At 36.5% G+C, this 18,005-nt stretch overlaps 1 protein-coding gene across 2 annotated transcripts in view; it reads left to right on the forward strand.

Annotated features, from left to right (window-relative positions):
• Positions 1 to 18,005, forward strand: part of ascc3 (activating signal cointegrator 1 complex subunit 3) — a 374,033-nt gene that overhangs the window by 150,689 nt on the left and 205,339 nt on the right. For both annotated transcript variants that reach the window (XM_059982329.1, XM_059982330.1), the window contains exons 15-16: positions 8,926 to 9,117; positions 10,850 to 11,074. In XM_059982329.1, coding sequence (XP_059838312.1) covers positions 8,926 to 9,117; positions 10,850 to 11,074 — 417 coding nt within the window. The remainder of the gene's footprint in view (positions 1 to 8,925; positions 9,118 to 10,849; positions 11,075 to 18,005) is intronic.

Below are 18,005 nucleotides of genomic sequence, written 5' to 3' on the forward strand. Positions count from 1 at the left end.
TTCTGTTCACGAAAATAATCATGATCACGATTGAAAATAAGGCGGAAGTAATAAAGTGATCGGAAAGAGATGAAACTCCATCGGTCATTGGAAAAGTGTTAGGCTACAGTCGGTCAACGATCGGAACAGTTTTAATGGAGCGTGTGAAAGGCCCTTGCCCCGATGAAAGTTACAATTATTACTAAGCAACACAGTTGTTTAATTTTTGAAATATGTATGTTTCTTAAGTGTTTTATATGCATATAAAGGTAAAATATGTACTATATACTAAGAAAAACGTTTGACTGACGCTAAAGAATACCGGATGTACCTGTTCCAACTTCAAATCCAACTTAAAGATGGACTCAGGAATGGAACTCATTCATAACCTGGGGACTGCCTGTACTTTTAAGTCATTTCTAGATTACTTATAATACCTAATACAATGTAAATTCTATGTAAATTGTTGTTATACTGTATTGTTTAGGGAATAATGACAAGAAAAAATAGTCTGTACATGCTCAAACAATGAGTGCTGGAGAGAGAACTTCCGGGTTTTCCCAATCCTCGGTTGGTTGAATCCGCACATGTGGAATCTGCGGATAAGGAGGGCCAACTGTATTTGTTTATTGTTTAAAATTGTCCCTGATGTGAAACTGTCCATTCCATTCAAAAGTGGACTTTAGATAATTTATCGTAACAGTTTTTGATTGATAGCCCTTCAAGGTATGTCTCTTCAAGTGCTCTTCTCAGTACTATTTAATTTTAAGAGTTTCTCCTGTTGTCTCTCACCATTCTTCTCACTTCTCATAACAACATAATTAAGTAACTTTTTTTCCTCAACTACCCTTCATTCTTGCTACTAATTGCTTAAATTTGTGCTTACTAATTAATGACATTTCTGCTGAGGCATACGGGTCCTTCCAGTTTACCCTCCTGTCCTCTCATAATTTTACACGACTCAATTATTTTTCCATGTAATACACTTTTTTCCAATGCAGAAAAGCAATCTTTCTTTTGTGCCAATAATTCTCCAGCATGGTCGACATCCTTGTAAATCTCTTTTGCACCCTTTCTGTGCTGTCATATCTTTTCTGTTGTATAATGACCTGAACTGTACATATTACTCTTTCTATGGATTAACTATCATTTTCTCCAGTGCTTGCATGACCAGTCTGTTCTTGTATTCTATCCTTGGTCAATAATTTACATTTTACAAGTACAGTATTTCCCATTGCATTGACAAGTAGCATACGTGATTGTTAGTCGTGAAAACAATTAGAAAAATAGTATTCATTTCCACTATTCCAGAGTGAAGAAAGCATATCAGCACATTACCATAATACCTTATTAAGCTGTCTGCTTGAAAGTTTAAATTTATGAATGAAGTAAACTATCCAACATTTTATTTGCTCCTATATGGTCTGCTGTATTTATATTGCTTGATTTCTTTTAACCAAAATCATGCTGAGTTGCTTATCTATGTGATGAAAGCCAAATGGACAACAGTACACAGCCCAATAAAATTAAAGAGAGTACTAAACCAAGTATAGGCACCTTACAGTCAAAACAATAATTTTAGCTTAATTTACAAATGTATCTTGCAGTGTGCTTTTAATTATTGACAGTTGTGCAAATTTCACAATGACAATGCTGAAATACAATTCCCATGCTTATTAAATAGTTCATTTCTTCACACTGGGATTTGCAGTTTTGCCTGGTGAATAGCTTGCACCACCCAGTGGATGAATAAAGTATAGCTCTATAATTCCAAAATATCTGGATGAAAATTTAATAAAGTGTTGATTTTATGTGCACAAAAAGAAAGCTATATTTTACATGAATATGCCTGTCTTACTTATTTAAAACCAGTAGTTCTATATAATCTTGAATTTAGACTTAAAAATACAAATAATTGAATTTCTATTTCTCGTGAGCTATATTGATGTCCTTTACTGCTGCAGTGAAGTGAGTGATTTTTTTCCTGATGATTTGCACAAAGATCACCATAAATACCTTCAAAAAGTGTCTTGAGTTTGCTCTGTCTGGATTTTAACTACATGCCTCTCAGTTAATTTTGTGAAGAAATTACATGTGCAAAATTGAATTTTTTGCATAATTTTATAATGGTCCTTGTGGAAGCTAGAATCAAAATTTGGTTCCTGTACATATTTGAACGTGGCTAGACAAATGTTAGTTTATTGATCTCTCTGCCTCATGTGAGATTTTGTTGACATATGATGCATACACGTGAAGTACAACAATTCGTACAGTAGGTAAGTAAGATTTTAGATTCATTAGTCACTCAAATTACAACTAGGATTTGGTTATTCAATACACAAATTCAAAGGGTATCTGCACGTCCATGTTGAATTATTGCAAAAGCCCATCAAACATTCAATTCCTTAGATAATTAGCTAATAAAGTTTAGAAAATACAATATGCAAATATTTCTGCCTTTACTTCTTGAAAAGGGCAATCCTTCTGGTGTCTTATTTGCCTTCTAGTTATCAAACCATTTAAATTCCAAAATAACAGTTGAGCAAAGATTATTGTAAGATTATTCTCCATATGTATTGTGGAGAAATTTAAAAGATTTTCTCCTGTATCTCAGGTATTGTTTGGCTGAGTTGAATATTGTATTGCAAAGTATATTGAAGTTGTGGAAAGAATGTCCAAGTAAGGTTCTTAATCATTTATTCCATTGTAGATTCATGTGCTCTAGCAAAGTCAGTTCTTCTAAAATCCATTAATTCTTTACAAATGGAGTTGAAGTGTCTTCACCTGCAATACTACCTGGACTACTTCTTTATTTATTTTTATTTATTTAGAGATACAGCACTGAATTGGCCCTTTGAACCACACTGCCCAACAAGCCCTGACAACCCAAGAGGAAGAATTGTTCCTCGCTATCCATCCTATCCATGTCCCTCTATCAGGTTCCCTTCAGACTCCTTTTCTCCAAGTAACCTCTTCAGCCTCTTTAATAGAATCCTAACCTTTTTTAGAGTGGTGACTGGAATGCCACATAGTTCTCCTGCTATGACCTAATCAAAGTGTTATCAAGTTGTACCAAAACCTCCATGATCTTAGTCATGTACACTAGGATTCAATGAATTCCTTGCTCATGTGAAACTCAGAGTAAATGGTATACATGGTGATAATAAATCCAATGGCAAGGATACTGACAAGTGCAAAAACAGTAGAATAGTATAAAGACTTGTGGAAGCAGTGCAAAAAGAAGAACTAAAGTGGCAATAGTGGAATAACTATTTAGAAGAGATTGAATTAAGAATATGGGCATGTGGCTGCATTCCTATGAAAGAGGTCCTGCTGTAGGGTCTTCCCCAAGATATAGACTGTTTATTCCTCTCTATAGATGCTGTCTAACCTGAGGAATTCCTCCAGCATTTTGCGTGTGCTGCTCTGGATGCCCAGCGTCTGCAGAACCTCTTGTGTTTTTGGTATGAAAGAGGTGATTGGTTGAGAAGTCTGATAGCATTGGGGAAGAAGCCGTTCTTAAGTCTGGATGCCTGGGTTTTCAAGCTCCTGTATGCTCTCCCAGCAAGTGGAAGACAGGGTGACAGTCATCCTTGACAATACTTTTGATGTGTTGTGTAATCAGAGACACTCCTCTGCTCATCACTGTTATAATGTATGGTTATTTGAGTTACTGTCACCTTCCTGTCAGCTCGATCCAGTCTGGCCATTCTCCTCTGACCCCTCCCATTAATAAGGCATGTCTGAGATACTCAAACTACCCTGTCTGGCACCATTCTACAGTCAAAGTCACTTAGATCACATTTCTTTCCTGCTCTGATGTTTCATCCAAACAATGACTGAGCCATTTGACCATGTCTGCATGCTTTATGCATTGAGTTGCCGCCACAGGATTGGCTGATTAAATATTTGCATTAATAAGTAGGCATACAGGTTAACCTAAAAAATGACCACTGAGTGTATGATAATCAATAAGAGCTGGAGTGGCATGAATGCAAGGAATTTTAAGGGTTTATGGCATAGAGTAACAGCAGCTGTATGTTTGCATAATATTTTTAATGTAATAATCCAGGTTTTCCACTCCAGAATATGTGTTTTAGATATTAGTTTAAACGATGCAGTGATAAAGCTCAAAATGCTAATTAAGAGGCTTCAGATTATTATTTGATCCTGTTTGGTCTAAATATTAGACAGCAAGGGTATCACTCCATTTCAACACTAAAATCATTAAGGATAAACTGATCTTATTTAATGCTACTAAACAGGAACAAATTGACAATATAATTGATAATTTCATAGGCTTATTATAATCCTATAATTTTTATGACTTTGCATGATTACTATTGTAGGTTGTTGGATAAATGTTGATTCTTGATATTGTTAGTGGTTTAATATTGTCACTTTTGCAAAGGTATAATGTAAAGCTTGTCTTACAAAATATTTATGCAGATCAAGTCATTACATAATGCATTGAGCTAGAATAAGATAGAACAATAATAATGCAGAATAATGTATAAAAGATACCAAAAAAGTAGATTGTGAGGTCACAAGTCCATCCTACCGTATGAGAGGTCCATTCAAGAGTCTGATAACAGTGCAGAGAAGCTGTCCTTGATCCTGGTGGTACATGCTTTCAGGCTTTTGTACAGCATCAGGATCAGAATCAGGTTTTATAATACCGGCATATGTCATGAAATTTGTTAACATAGCAGCAGCAGTACAATGCAATACATGACAATACAGAAAAAAACATAATTAAGTATATCAATTACTGTAAATATATATTTATATTAAATAATTAAATTAAAAGTAGTGTAAAAGCAATTTTTTTTTCAAAATGTATGGTAGTGTTCATAGGTCCAATGTCCATTTAGAAATTGGATGATAGAGAGGAAGAGCTGTTCCTAAATCACTGACTGTGTTCCTTCAGGCTCCTGTACCACCTTCCTGTCAGTAGCAATGAGAAGAAGGCATGTCCTGGGTGATGGGGGTCCTTAATAATGGAAGCCCCTTTCTGAGGCACCACTCGTTGAAGATGTCATGGATACTGTGGAGGCTAGTACCCAAGATAGAGCTGACTAATTTTACAACTTTTTGTAGCTTCCATTAATTCTGACCAGATCACCATCTCCATTTACAGAAATGCAGCTCCAAACCTGCAGGGAACATCTGCCATGCTTCACTGTTAGCCACTAACACTCATCCACATAGCACTCTCCAGCTCTTCTGTGGATAAACTGCCTGCTGTTTGAGCCAAACATTTAAAATTTTGACTTGTCAGTTCAGTGCACTTGCTGCCATTGTTCAGCACCCCTGTCCTTGTGTTTTTGTGCAATCAATTACGATTTAGAGCATATTAAGTAATAAACCAGTTTTCAGATAAAAACTTTATTACTTTGTAGGTATATATCCCAGTGCATGATTAAGCAAAGGTAACAAACATGTGCTAATGATCAATGGCATAATGAGTTGAATAAACTAAATTGATTAACTCAAACAGAAATGAGTGTAGAAGGAGTCAAACTGGTTGAAGGAGAACCAAACTATGAGGTGAAGTGAGGTGTGACAGCTTAACCTTCAAATCATCAATTTTTACACGTTGGCAAGAGTGAGCATAGCAACAAGACACGAGATGGTCATCCTGCATCAGCAAGGTCTTTCCCAAGTAGAAATTTCACGACAGTCAGGAGTTTCAAGTTGTGCTGTCCAAGCTCTTCTGAAGAGGCTCAAAGAAGTGGACAAAGGTTGAGGATCAGAAACCAGTGGTCAGCCACAGACTCTGACCGAAAAGCCAGTCCTCCAAAGTGGAAACAAATCCAAGAGACTCACCTATGCTCAAAAATACAAGGACTGGAGAGCTAAACAATGGCAGCAAGTGCTCTGGACTGATGAATCAAAATTTGGAATATTTGGAGGCAGTGTGTCAGCAGAAGAGCTGAAGAATTCTACATGGTTGAGTGTCTGCAGCCAACAGTGAAGCGTGGCAGATGTTCCCTGCAGGTTTTGGGATTTGGGGCTACATTTTTGCAAATGGAGTTGGTGACCTGGTCAGAATTACTGGAAACCTCAATACAAGCACATTTTCATCCATCATGCAGTACCATCAGGAAGGCATCTGATCTGCCCTAACTTTATTCTGCAGTAGGACAATGTCCCCAAACACATGCCCAAGGTCATTAAAGAACTATCTTCAACGAAAAGAAGAACAAAGAGTTCTGCAACAAATAGTATGGCTTCCATAGAGCTCTGATCTCAGCGTTTTAGAAGCTGTCTGAGATTACCTGGAGATACATAAGCAAGTGGGACAGCCAAAGTCTACAGAACTGTGGCAAGTTTTTCAAGATGCTTGGAACAACCTACCAGCTAATTTTCTTATAAAACTGCACTACAGTTTACCTAAGAGATTTGATGCAGTTTTAAAAGTGAAGTGTGATCACACCAAATATTGATTTTGATTTAGTTTGTTACTGTTCACTGCTCTTTATGGGGATTTTTTGATATTTAGAAACGTTTCATTATTTTGTAAGCATTTTCACTTTACAGCTTTTTTAATATGTGCTTAAGCAAGTACACATACATGGTGTAATTAAGCACCAACTCAAACAACTTCATATTTGACTTACTGTTCCAACTTAGCAATTATTCTGAATCGCACAACCCATTGCTTGCACATAAAGATCGCCATGTGAGATAAATTAACCAAACTCATTCCAACAGAGTTGTACTCTGAGTTCTGAACTCAGAGAATTTCTTCTTGAGATGGATATTCCCATTGCTGGTGATATTCATGTACTTAATGGCCATTCTTATTTAAACAATAGATTAAAAGGTCAATACAACATCAGAAGCAGAAGGGCTGTACTATGGTCTATGTTTTGATCTTCGAGTAGGTCCATTGATATACTCCTGCCCACAATCCAAGCAGCTCCAAGTTATTCATACATTCATAGCAAACAACTCCTATCCATTGTTCCTGTTTCCATCCTGAAGTTAAGGAGTTAAAGGGGTGGCATGGTAATGTCATCTTGAGTATAATGTATCACACCACCAGTGATTGGGGTTCAATTTCCACTGCTCTCTGTAAGGACTTTGTTCTCCCCATGACCATGTGGGTGCCCTGATTTCCTCCCACATACATTCCAAAGACGTACAGGTTGTAAAGTATGGGCGTGCTATATTGGCGCTAAAAGCTTAGCCACACTTGTAGACTAGCCTCAGCACATGGGGTCATAGGGAAGTATAGCAGAGAACAGGCCCATCTGCCGAACTAGTCCATGGTGAAACCATTTAGACTACTCCAGTGGACTTGCATCAGGACCATAGCCCTCCATACCCATACTATTCATGTACCTATCCAAACTTGGACTATGTTGATCATTGATTCAAATAATGCATTTCACAGTATGTTTCAATAAATCTAAATTTTATAAATCTTTTCTTAAGTTAGACCTGGGCTCCAGAAATGTTAATAATCTGTGACAATTGAGATTCAAAGGTTCAATTTAATGTCAGAGAAATGTATACAATATACATCCTGAAATGCTTTTTCTTCGCAAAACATCCACAATTGCGTTTCCTCTTCTTCTTCTGGTTCACGGTAGAACAATTTATGGTGCATGGTTTACAGAACGGCATAGTTTACAGTCAGTGTAACTAAGCTTCTTTTCAATGAGATCACCTTTTCTTCACTGTGATCATGATTCCCAGAATATTTTTGTTCTAGTCAGTGTCCTCTCAAAATCTAATGGGATTCTTGGCATCTTGTCTCGGGCTACCCTGTGACATTCATTGTACTGTATGCTGCAGGAGCAAAGTTGTGTTTCTGTACAGTCAGGTTTTAAGTGATATTCAAACAAGAGGACATGAGTTGAGAGTTAGGGGGCAAAAGTTTAAGGGTAACACAAGGGGGAATTTCTTTACTCAGAGAGTGGTAGCTGTGTGGAACGAGCTTCCAGTAGAAGTGGTAGAGGCAGATTCGGTATTGTTATTTAAAGTAAAATTGGATAGGTATATGGACAGGAAAGGAATGGAGGGTTATGGGCTGAGAGCGGGTCAGTGGGACTAGGTGAGAGTAAGCATTCGGCACGGACTAGAAGGGCCGAGATGGTGTGTTTCCATGCTGTAATTGTTATATGGTTATATGATATATCTATAGTAAATGTAGTGTAATAATTGCCACATTTAAAATATATATGTGACAAATTGAAATGAGATGCACAAACAACAACTCAAATAACATTTTAAAAATATACAAATGGTTTCTCAATATGGTTTCATTTCAGGTTTTTACAGATTTACTTTGGTTTATACTTCCACAAATATCAACAACAGAGTTTTAACCAAGGGACAAGATACTAGAATTGATCATTCAGTTTAATTTAGTGAATGTGGAATGTTAATGGATGCCTAATTAATCTCAGAAGAAGTCACAACTTTTAGTCCATCTAACTAGATGCTATTCCAGTAAATACTAAGTGCAGCCATGAAATATTTGCTAAAATATTGATACTGAAATGTTAACCAAATCTTGAACATGAAATTTCACATAATATCTGTAGCCTATGGCAGTTATTTGAATAACAAGTGCAAGATATAATACAAGTGTATCGGTAATTTTCACTTTTGAAATGCTGGGATGATGTTTTTCCTGAAGTTGACTTATTTCAGTTTCTCTAAACTAGTTTATTGCCATATGGGATAATAAAATGATGCTATGTGACATTTCATCCATTTAGTCTTTTATCCATTTAATATCTGTAGCTTATAACACTGAATATTAGTATGCAGTATAGAATTTGTTGAAGTATTCTACATTAAGAACATTACAGGAAACTTGCTAATTCATTACAACATAATGTTCTATATTGTACATTAAAATGTTACTATGATAATAATTCATGTAAAGCTGCCAATGTATTGTACTACCTGTTTTTGGTATCACTGCAGATTCAGAAATCCAGAAACAAGCAGTTACGGGAGTTGTTTCCGGATGGATTTGGCATTCATCATGCAGGAATGTTGCGCCAGGACAGGAATTTAGTTGAAAATTACTTTTCTCGTGGCCACATAAAAGTGTTGGTTTGCACAGCTACGTTGGCCTGGGGTGTCAATCTTCCAGCACATGCTGTTATCATCAAGGTAAATTTGAAAACCCAACAGTTTTTGTTTAGTTGTTTTAGAACAATATAGCTTGCTGCTTTCAATCTTTTAAATGTTAGGGTGATTGTGGAAAAGGGGTCGAAACAGTAGACAGTCAAACAAATTCTCCTTGTGTTTTGGTGTTCTCAGAACATGATTAAGGAATAGTAACAACATGGGATGTTGTTAGAAAGATTATGTCGTATCATGCACACAGTAGATGTCATCAGATCATTACCACTGCCTAAATATGAGTTATTCCAGGGAACAGAGCAGTCAAGTAGTGTAATCAGTTTGTTACTAGAACAGGGCTAAGAGTGCATATGTTAGGTGATTTAAAACTTGAGGGAAAAGCCAGTTTTCTTTAGAAATGAGTGGACACCAGAAAGTAAGCACTACCTAAGCTGACTGTTCTTCAGATTTTTAACAACTTTAAATAGTAGAATAATTAGGCAAGCAGTTACTAAAGTCAAAAATACTGGCTTTTTCTGACAATAGATTCCACTAAAAATAAGATGATGTATTGAAATATACTGAAGTTCTAATTTGAAGTAACTTGTTTTATATGCTGGATCCTTGAGAAAACTTGTATTTCATTCAATGGACTAGTCTTTGGCATGCCTGGAAATTAAGAGTTGAATGAAAAATAAATATCTGCAGATGATGGGATGTCTGAAATAAAAAAAAAGTAAAGTACTGGAAACACTGATAACTTGTTTTTTTATTAATTTGAAAAGCCAAGTCAGCTGAGCAAATAGAAAGTGTCTGAGTAAGCCTCTCTCATTGAGGTTTCGAGATAAGGTTGACTGGTATGACAGCCATTTGGCTATCTAAGCATTGTCATTGTTCTGAAGTTTCTTGATTGTCCTTGATAGTTTAGTTACTAATGGCCTGGGAATACTTAAGTATGGCTGACTGCTGAGATTTTTGATTTGCCAAGGGTTACGTCAGAAGTTGGAACAGAGACTACAAGTAACAATAGTTAATAGTAATATTTGACAAGATATCGAAAACTTCTATTGACAATGGAATGTATTATTATAATGCAAAGCTCTTTTGTTATAAAATAAAACAATAATTAAATGCACTTGGACACTTTGTGAACAACAAATCATGCTTTTGTAAATCTCATTATTACTTTCTATATGTATGAGTGATCAAATTCTCTTCATTCATAGAAGTCAGAAGAAATATTTAGTGAAATCTTAGATAAAGAATTAATATCTGTCACAGAATGCAGTCATCATTGCTCTGAAGGCAAACATATCACACACATATTCTTTCAAAACCCTGTTACAAATGTTAGTTTTATTAGATTTTAAAGAGAGTCATTAAATGTTTTTATGAAGCATATGCTGGAATTGATTTATTTAAAATTGTTTATCTATTTTATTGTCCTCTAGTATTTTTAAGGAAACATGAGAAGCTGGTAGTGAATACTGAAGGTATAAATGAGAATTTTTAGTGATCTGGAGGAAATGACAGCACAAGTAATTGATTTTTTGGTTCCTCAGTTTCCATGGACAATAAATAATGCTATAATGGAAAAAATTTCAAGGATTCAGAAACTAGCAGTAATCTTAAATGAAAGGCTCTTCCAACTCATAATGTCTCCTGAAATTTTTTTCCCAACGCTTATGTGGGGAAAGTTTATTTTTGCAAACAGAGAATGATAAGCTAGTTAGTTCATCTAGCTTGCCATTTGTAATGCTTTGCTTTCATTCTTTTATAGGGTACTCAAATATATGATGCAAAACGGGGGTCTTTTGTTGACCTAGGAATTTTAGATGTGATGCAGATTTTCGGCAGAGCTGGGCGGCCGCAGTTTGACAAGTTTGGTGAAGGGACAATCATCACCCCGCATGATAAACTGAGTCATTACTTAACTCTGCTGACTCAACAAAACCCAATTGAAAGCCAGTTTCTGGATCGTTTAGCAGACAATCTAAATGCAGAGGTAAGTGCTTTTATATGTTGTGAATCCTTCGGGCAGAAATATGTGTTTCTTTTAAACTCCATTTCAGAACTATATTGTTTCTTTATCTTTCCAAGGAGATATAGGGCTACAGATCAACACTGTACTGCAACATAAGTAGCTGCCATTTTCTTAAAAAGATATCACAATTTGGACCAGGTTGTACTTGATCTGACACTTTACATGTATCTGCTCACCTGACAGTCACCCCAACCTTTTGTGGTCCTTGGGTGAAATGGCTGTCCTGTAAACCTAAGATGTTGGAGCTCAATAATCCATCAGAGTTGGATTGTAATCTAGGGGTTTCTGAAGGTTTGAGGTTTAGTGTGTTACACCTGTGCCCCAACTCTGAGGGGCCGAAGGGTACAAAGTAGCCCCCTCCTTTTTGAGAATCACAAGATCGCTAATAATTCAGGTCAGGAGACCCAGGAAATGAGAGAAAGACACGCAGAATCCACAAAGGGGTTTGGAATGTCCTAGCCCCTCAGCGATGCAAAGTCACGGGAAACGGCCATTGTGTATTGAGTACTGTACTTCGTGGAAGCCCTCAGGGAATGAACAGAGGGGGTTGGTGGAGGGATTGCATCATCCCAACCTGATTGACATCTGAGACCCTGTGAGTCAGGATAAAAGAAGGTCTGGGGAACAGCCCCTTTAGACGCACCAGGAGAACCGCTGGAAATCCCGTGACAGCGTTTAATAGCGACAGCCGGTGGAAGGCCCACGTGTGTCCTTTCCCATTGCCCGGGATTGAGGCCTTACCACGGAAGACGGCTTAGCTGAAGAAGAGATCACCACGACAACATTTCGAAGGATCAACATCATAAAAAGGAAAATGGGCAAGTTCTAAAAACATTGTCTCTCTCTCCAACCAAAGGCTGCAGCCTGAATGAACTAAAGAGACTTTTATATTTCCATCGGACAATACATTATCCCTTAGACAACGATAGAGCTATTTCTTATTGATTATTATTATTATACCCGTGCTTTTAGTATTGATAACGTATATTATCTGTATGTTTGCATTGATACTATTTTTGTGTATTTTTATCAATAAATACTGTTAAGAATAGTACCATCAGACTTCAACGGACCTCTCTATCTTTGCTGGTAAGTGACCCAGTTACGGGGTACGTAACAAGTGATAATCACTGATTAGCTTATTAGCACTGATACTAATGTCAGTGGGATCAAAGAGAGCATTGTAAAAATTCACCATATAAAAAAAAATTCTGTAAGCAGGCTTTGCTAAATCTTCGGCAGTATTGGTTGAGAAACTGGATTCAGCAATACCAGCGCTTGATCTTCTACAGCACTTGAACTATGAAAGATGAATACAATGTTAAAACTTTTTTTCAAATAAAAATAAACAAGAAATGATATACTTAAGACATTTCCGTAAACATACAGTAAAATGAGGATACGTAATTTGCCTTTTTTCCCTGCAGCTAAAAGTACTAATTAAAATGAATGGATTAATAGATCCATTGATGGCCAAATGTGACGCAGAAACCATGAGCCATATTCCCTATTTAAATATTGGGGATTCTGAGCAGATCAAGACTTTTGCATTTTGGTGCACTCACTTATACTCATGGGGACAAATGGCTGGGGACTCATTGTAGAACTCTGCAAAATTTTGAATTTAAATATAGAGATGTGAAAATGGCATGAAGCTGAAAATAGTAGATCCAGTGAACTTTGCCTGAATATTTTCAGCCCCTTTTCCACCCATTTTACTCTCTATCATTATCATTGACTGATGGATTAGTCTGTATCCTTGATGTTATCTCCCTTTTCATTTCCATCATATCCTAGGCCCTCTGCATCTTTATTAATTTCTTTCCCAGTGCCAAATAAAACCAAGTATCATGGCAAAAATTGATTGAACGAATTTATGCCTTTGATTGCATCTTTATGAACCCTGCCAACAATTTGTTTTTTTAGGCATCTAGGAAAATCTCTTCCCTTCTGAACACATTAGTTTCAGAAACTCCTGTAGCTCTTCTTATTTTTCAGGATTATTTCACAGTGGTAGTAATATTCGATATCAAAGGGTTACAACTGAGAGGATCTATTTCACTCCTATATTTATAGTGCTGTGTATGCTTTACGTATATCTGATTACTTGGACAATTGAATCAAGAGCTGTGTAGATATGGAGAGTAGTATTAACCATATCAACACAAAACGGGCTGGCTCACTGTTGGAGCTATCATTTGGTTGTCAGCAGCGAGAACATGTTCCTTTTTGAACAAAAACCGAACAGCTACTGGACATGGATTCAATTAAGACCGTATCAAAATATGTTACAAGTTATATTGGGGAATGCACCCAGTGCTTTGACTCATTGAGAAATGTTACAAGTTCAGGAAGTGATCACCATATTACTCTAGGTTGCTAAAAATTGTATATGTTGAGTTAGCTAAGGCATTAAATGGGGCAGAATAAGTGAAGTGTGCCTTTATGCAATATGTAGATGGTTGTGATAGAGAAGAAGCTGATCTTGACTTTTTCTTATGAAATAGGCTGGGCAAGTGATTGACGTGTAAGTGTAGGAGCACATTGGGACCAGTGGCTGTAATTCTATTAGTTTCGAGGTAGTCATAGAAAAATATAGGATTAGTCCTCATGTTCAAGTTCTAAATTGGGGGAAGGCCAGTTTTAAAAGCATCAAACAGAACACTTCAGAGTTGTTTGGGAAAAGTTCTTTGCAGATAAAGGGGCAGCTGGCAAAGGGATGGCTCTAACAGTGAGATAGCAGTGTTCAGAGCCAGCATGTTCCTGTTGGATTGAAGGGTAGGCTGGTAATATTCAGGGACCTTGATTTATGTGGGACATTGAGAGTCTGGTTAAAATAAAAGGTGGTATACGTCAAAAACAGACAGCTGGAAACATGCAAGTCCCTTAAGGGAGAAGGAAATTTGGAAGAACAATGAAAAAAGGATCCTAAAAATATCTATGTGAAGATAAAAGGATAACTCGGGTGGGGGTGTGGGAATAAGTCACCTTAAGAGCATATTTGAGTGGAACTACAGTAATTGGGTAATTTCTTAAAGAATATTTTTTGTCTATAATTACTGTGAAATGGAAGCTGGTGATTTTAAGAAGAAAAAGTAATGCCCAAGAGCACATCAACGTTGTGAAGTAGGAGGCATTGGAGATATTAAAACTCATGAGGATTGACAAATCCCAAGGGCCTGATCAGGTATTTGCTAGGATGACATAGGAAGCAAGGGCAGAGATTAAAGGGGTCCTCTCTGAGATGTTGTAACTTCGTTTAAACCACAGTTCAGGTATCAAAAGGCCAGTGGATAACTAATGTTGTGCTTTTATTTAACAAAGGCAGCACATGAGCCTAGGATTGACAAGGAATACCAGGCCAGTGAGCCTTATGTCTATGGTGAGAAAATTATTGATAGATATTATATGAGAGATTATTTATTTGCATTTGACAAGGATGAATTTTGGATAGTTGGAAATTGTATCTCATGAGTTTGATTGAGTTTTATGACTAGGAGGATTGATGAGGGCTCGGTGGTAGATGTTCTCTTTGTGGACATCAGCAAGATCTTTAACAATGCCCCACATGGTGCGTTCTTCTAGATGGTTAAGACACGTGGCTTGATGGTCAGCGGCATTAAGTAGAAATTGGGGATTTTTTTCCCACACTGTGACCAGCAATGTACTGCAGGAATCAGTGCAGGATCCTTTGTTGTTTGTCGTAGATTATGGAGTTTGATGAGACTATCTGTCGTGATTAGTAAATTTGAAGCTGAGACAAAAATGGTGATATATGCTTACAGTGAAGAAGGTTGTTTCAGGCTACAACATAACCTAGATCAATTGACAAAGTGAGCAATGTTAGGCAGATGCAATTTATTTCAGACAAGTGCAAAGTGAGGCATTTTGTGAAGTTAAATGAGACAAGGACATAGTGAATACAGGGACCTGAGGTGTGTTGTTGAGCAGAGAAACCTGGAATGATTTCCTGAAAATGGCCGTACAGGTTGACAGGATAGCGAAGAAAGCGGCGCTTTCCTTCATTGGTCAGACCATCAAGTACAAAAGTTAGGATGCTGTGGTTACAATTTGTACTAAATATAGGTTGGGCCACACGGAATATTGTGTGCAATTCTGGTTGCTACACTACGGGAAAGATGTGATTAAGCTAGAGAGGGTACAGACTCACAAGGATAATGCCTGAATGAGGGTAGGCTTGAGTAAGAGAAGTTAAATAAGCAAGGAAGTCTGAGAGATGACATTTTACAGGTATATAAAATTAAGAGAGGCATTGGTATAGTTGATAGCCAGTGTCTGTTTCTCATGGTAGGGATGTCAAAAGCTACAAGGCACAGGATTAAGAAGAGTGGGAGGAGGCTTAAAGGAAATGAGGGGTAAATTTTTCACGCAAAGTAGTTGGTATCTGGAACGAGTTGGATGGAGAACATTGACAATGTTTAACAGGCAGCTTGACTGGTACTTGATTGAGCCAGGCATGGAGGAATATGCAATTGATGTAGGCAAGAGGGATGAGTATAGAAAGGTATAATGGACATGGACGTGGTGGACTGAAGAGCCTGTTTCTATGCTATATAACTCCATGACTCTTAAGTTACTTAAATACCATCAGCTAAAGGGATCATGTTCTGAGGATGTAAATGCTGAGAAATAGTATTGTCTATGCATATTAATTATTATTGTTTTTAACATTCAAATGAAATTTGAACTTATAACATGCCTTTCATCTCTTTTTGGCATTCGAAAATGCTTCACAGCTGTCAGTACTTCTGAAGCGCTACCACTAATACCGTGATAGTTTACTATACTGAAGTTGATCTATAAATGCAAATGCTGTTACAGAGGAGCTACATCAGCCTAAACACACACAATGCTGAAGAAACTCAGCAGGTCAGGCAGCATCTATGGAAAAGTGTACAGTCAATGTTTTGGCCTGAAATATCAACTGTACTCTTTTCCATAGATGCTACTTGGCCTGCTAAGTTCCTCCAGCGTTTTGTGTGTGTTGCTCAGATTTCCAGCATCTGTAGATTTTCTCTTGTTAGCCACAGCATCCAATTCATTCATGTAAGTATGTACAAATAGCAAATGAAATGAATGATCAACTACACTTTTGTGGATTTAATTAGGAGAAAAATATTGTTCAGTGTATTGGGAGAACATCCTGCTCTTCAAATGGTGCAGTGGAGTTTTAATCCCTATGTTGGTAAGCAGATAGAGCTTTAGCTTATTATTGTATTTAAAAGAAGTCAATTCATCTTCTTTTCTTTGGCTTCTGATGTAGCAAACTTATTAAATAATTGTCATATATTTATGTATTGTTCTTGGTATTTATGTACCAAGCAATAATTTTTTTTACTATATTGCCTGAGATGTAGAGGTAACATCTGATGATACAGATGAAATGATGTGACGTTTGAATTTATTTTGCTGCTTTAACTTGGCTGTTGGATTCATGCTGTGCATTGTTTGGACTAGTTCTCAGAAAGTCTTCTAAATCTCCAATTACTTTCTACTAAGTAGAAATAGTAATTTTTGTTTGAATTTAGATTTTGTTATTGCCTGCCAGTAGGGCCCTGTTAACAAACTGAATGCGAGAGAAGATAATTAGTTTGACACAGCATTCTAATGAATACAGATGACTTTCCTTACATGGTGATTCATTTTAAAGATTTATTTAAATCTTAAATTCACTTATAGTCTGGTTTGAACTTTGCGAGTCATAAAAGGGAGGCAACCTCAGCAAATCTCCCGAATGTAGAGAATTCTGTACAAAATGTCTGTATCCTGATAATTACTTTGTTATGAATTTCTGCTGGAAATATATTTGAAATTTGGTCTTAGACAAATTCACTGAATGGGTTGATAAATAAAGTGGGCTAGTTGGGAACTGAGGAAACGTACACTAGCAAGGGCTGGTATCTTCAGGAGAGAAAATGAGATGTAGAAAGGATTTTATAGAATGTTAAAAACTGCAATGTTTTGTTATGTAATATTGTTTATGCAACAGCTTTAACTTATTTCAACGAAAGACGTTTCGTGTATTAAGATACAAATCCAGACTAAAAGAAAATTAATATTAACTCAAACCTACTGAAAACCACTAGGTGTCACTAAAGGTGCATTGCAGTAAGCAAGGAATTGCAAACATGAACATATTTAATGATCAGCACTATGCTATCAGATAGAAATCAGAACAAATCAAGAAATTCATGAAATGCCGAACAAAATAATAAGTAACATACCATCATAACCATTTTAGTTTTTGATATGTGTGTAAAATCATTATGGTTTAATTGCTAGTGTTGATGTAATTTGACTTTCTCCTTAAGGGAAGCGAACATGTATTATAAAAATAGTGTGTCATATATGCAGAATGCCAATAGTTGAATCAGAAATCACGTCACCCTTTACTGAGTCAAAAGTTTTACTATATATAGACATTAATGTCTAAAAAATATATCTGGCAGTATTCATGGTCTACAAAACTTAGCTTTATATTTTCTAAACTAGTGAGATAACTGACATATTGTATATGTTAGCAAAAATGTGTATCGATATTTGAAAATTACCACTGTAAAAATACTCTTTACTGGAGTAGAGAAAGGAGAGGCAGTAATATATTTTTGACCTACTTTTGATTGTTGGTGTCATTGATGCAGATTCATTTATTATAACTGGTTGAACTGAGTAGCGGTCTTTGTTGTGGAGATTTTTCAACAACAATTTCAGTTACTTGTGAAATGAAAAAGATGTCAATTACTTCTACAAATTGTATATGATATGGAAGAGAATTTGAGAAGTGTCATTGTCACAACATTGGCAATCTTCTCTTAAAGTCAGATTATAATGGAAGACAATGCTATCAGAATAATTTTGGTTTATTGGTGTA

This window comes from Hypanus sabinus, chromosome 10 (genome assembly GCF_030144855.1).
Source record: "Hypanus sabinus isolate sHypSab1 chromosome 10, sHypSab1.hap1, whole genome shotgun sequence".
Lineage (NCBI taxonomy): Eukaryota > Metazoa > Chordata > Chondrichthyes > Myliobatiformes > Dasyatidae > Hypanus > Hypanus sabinus.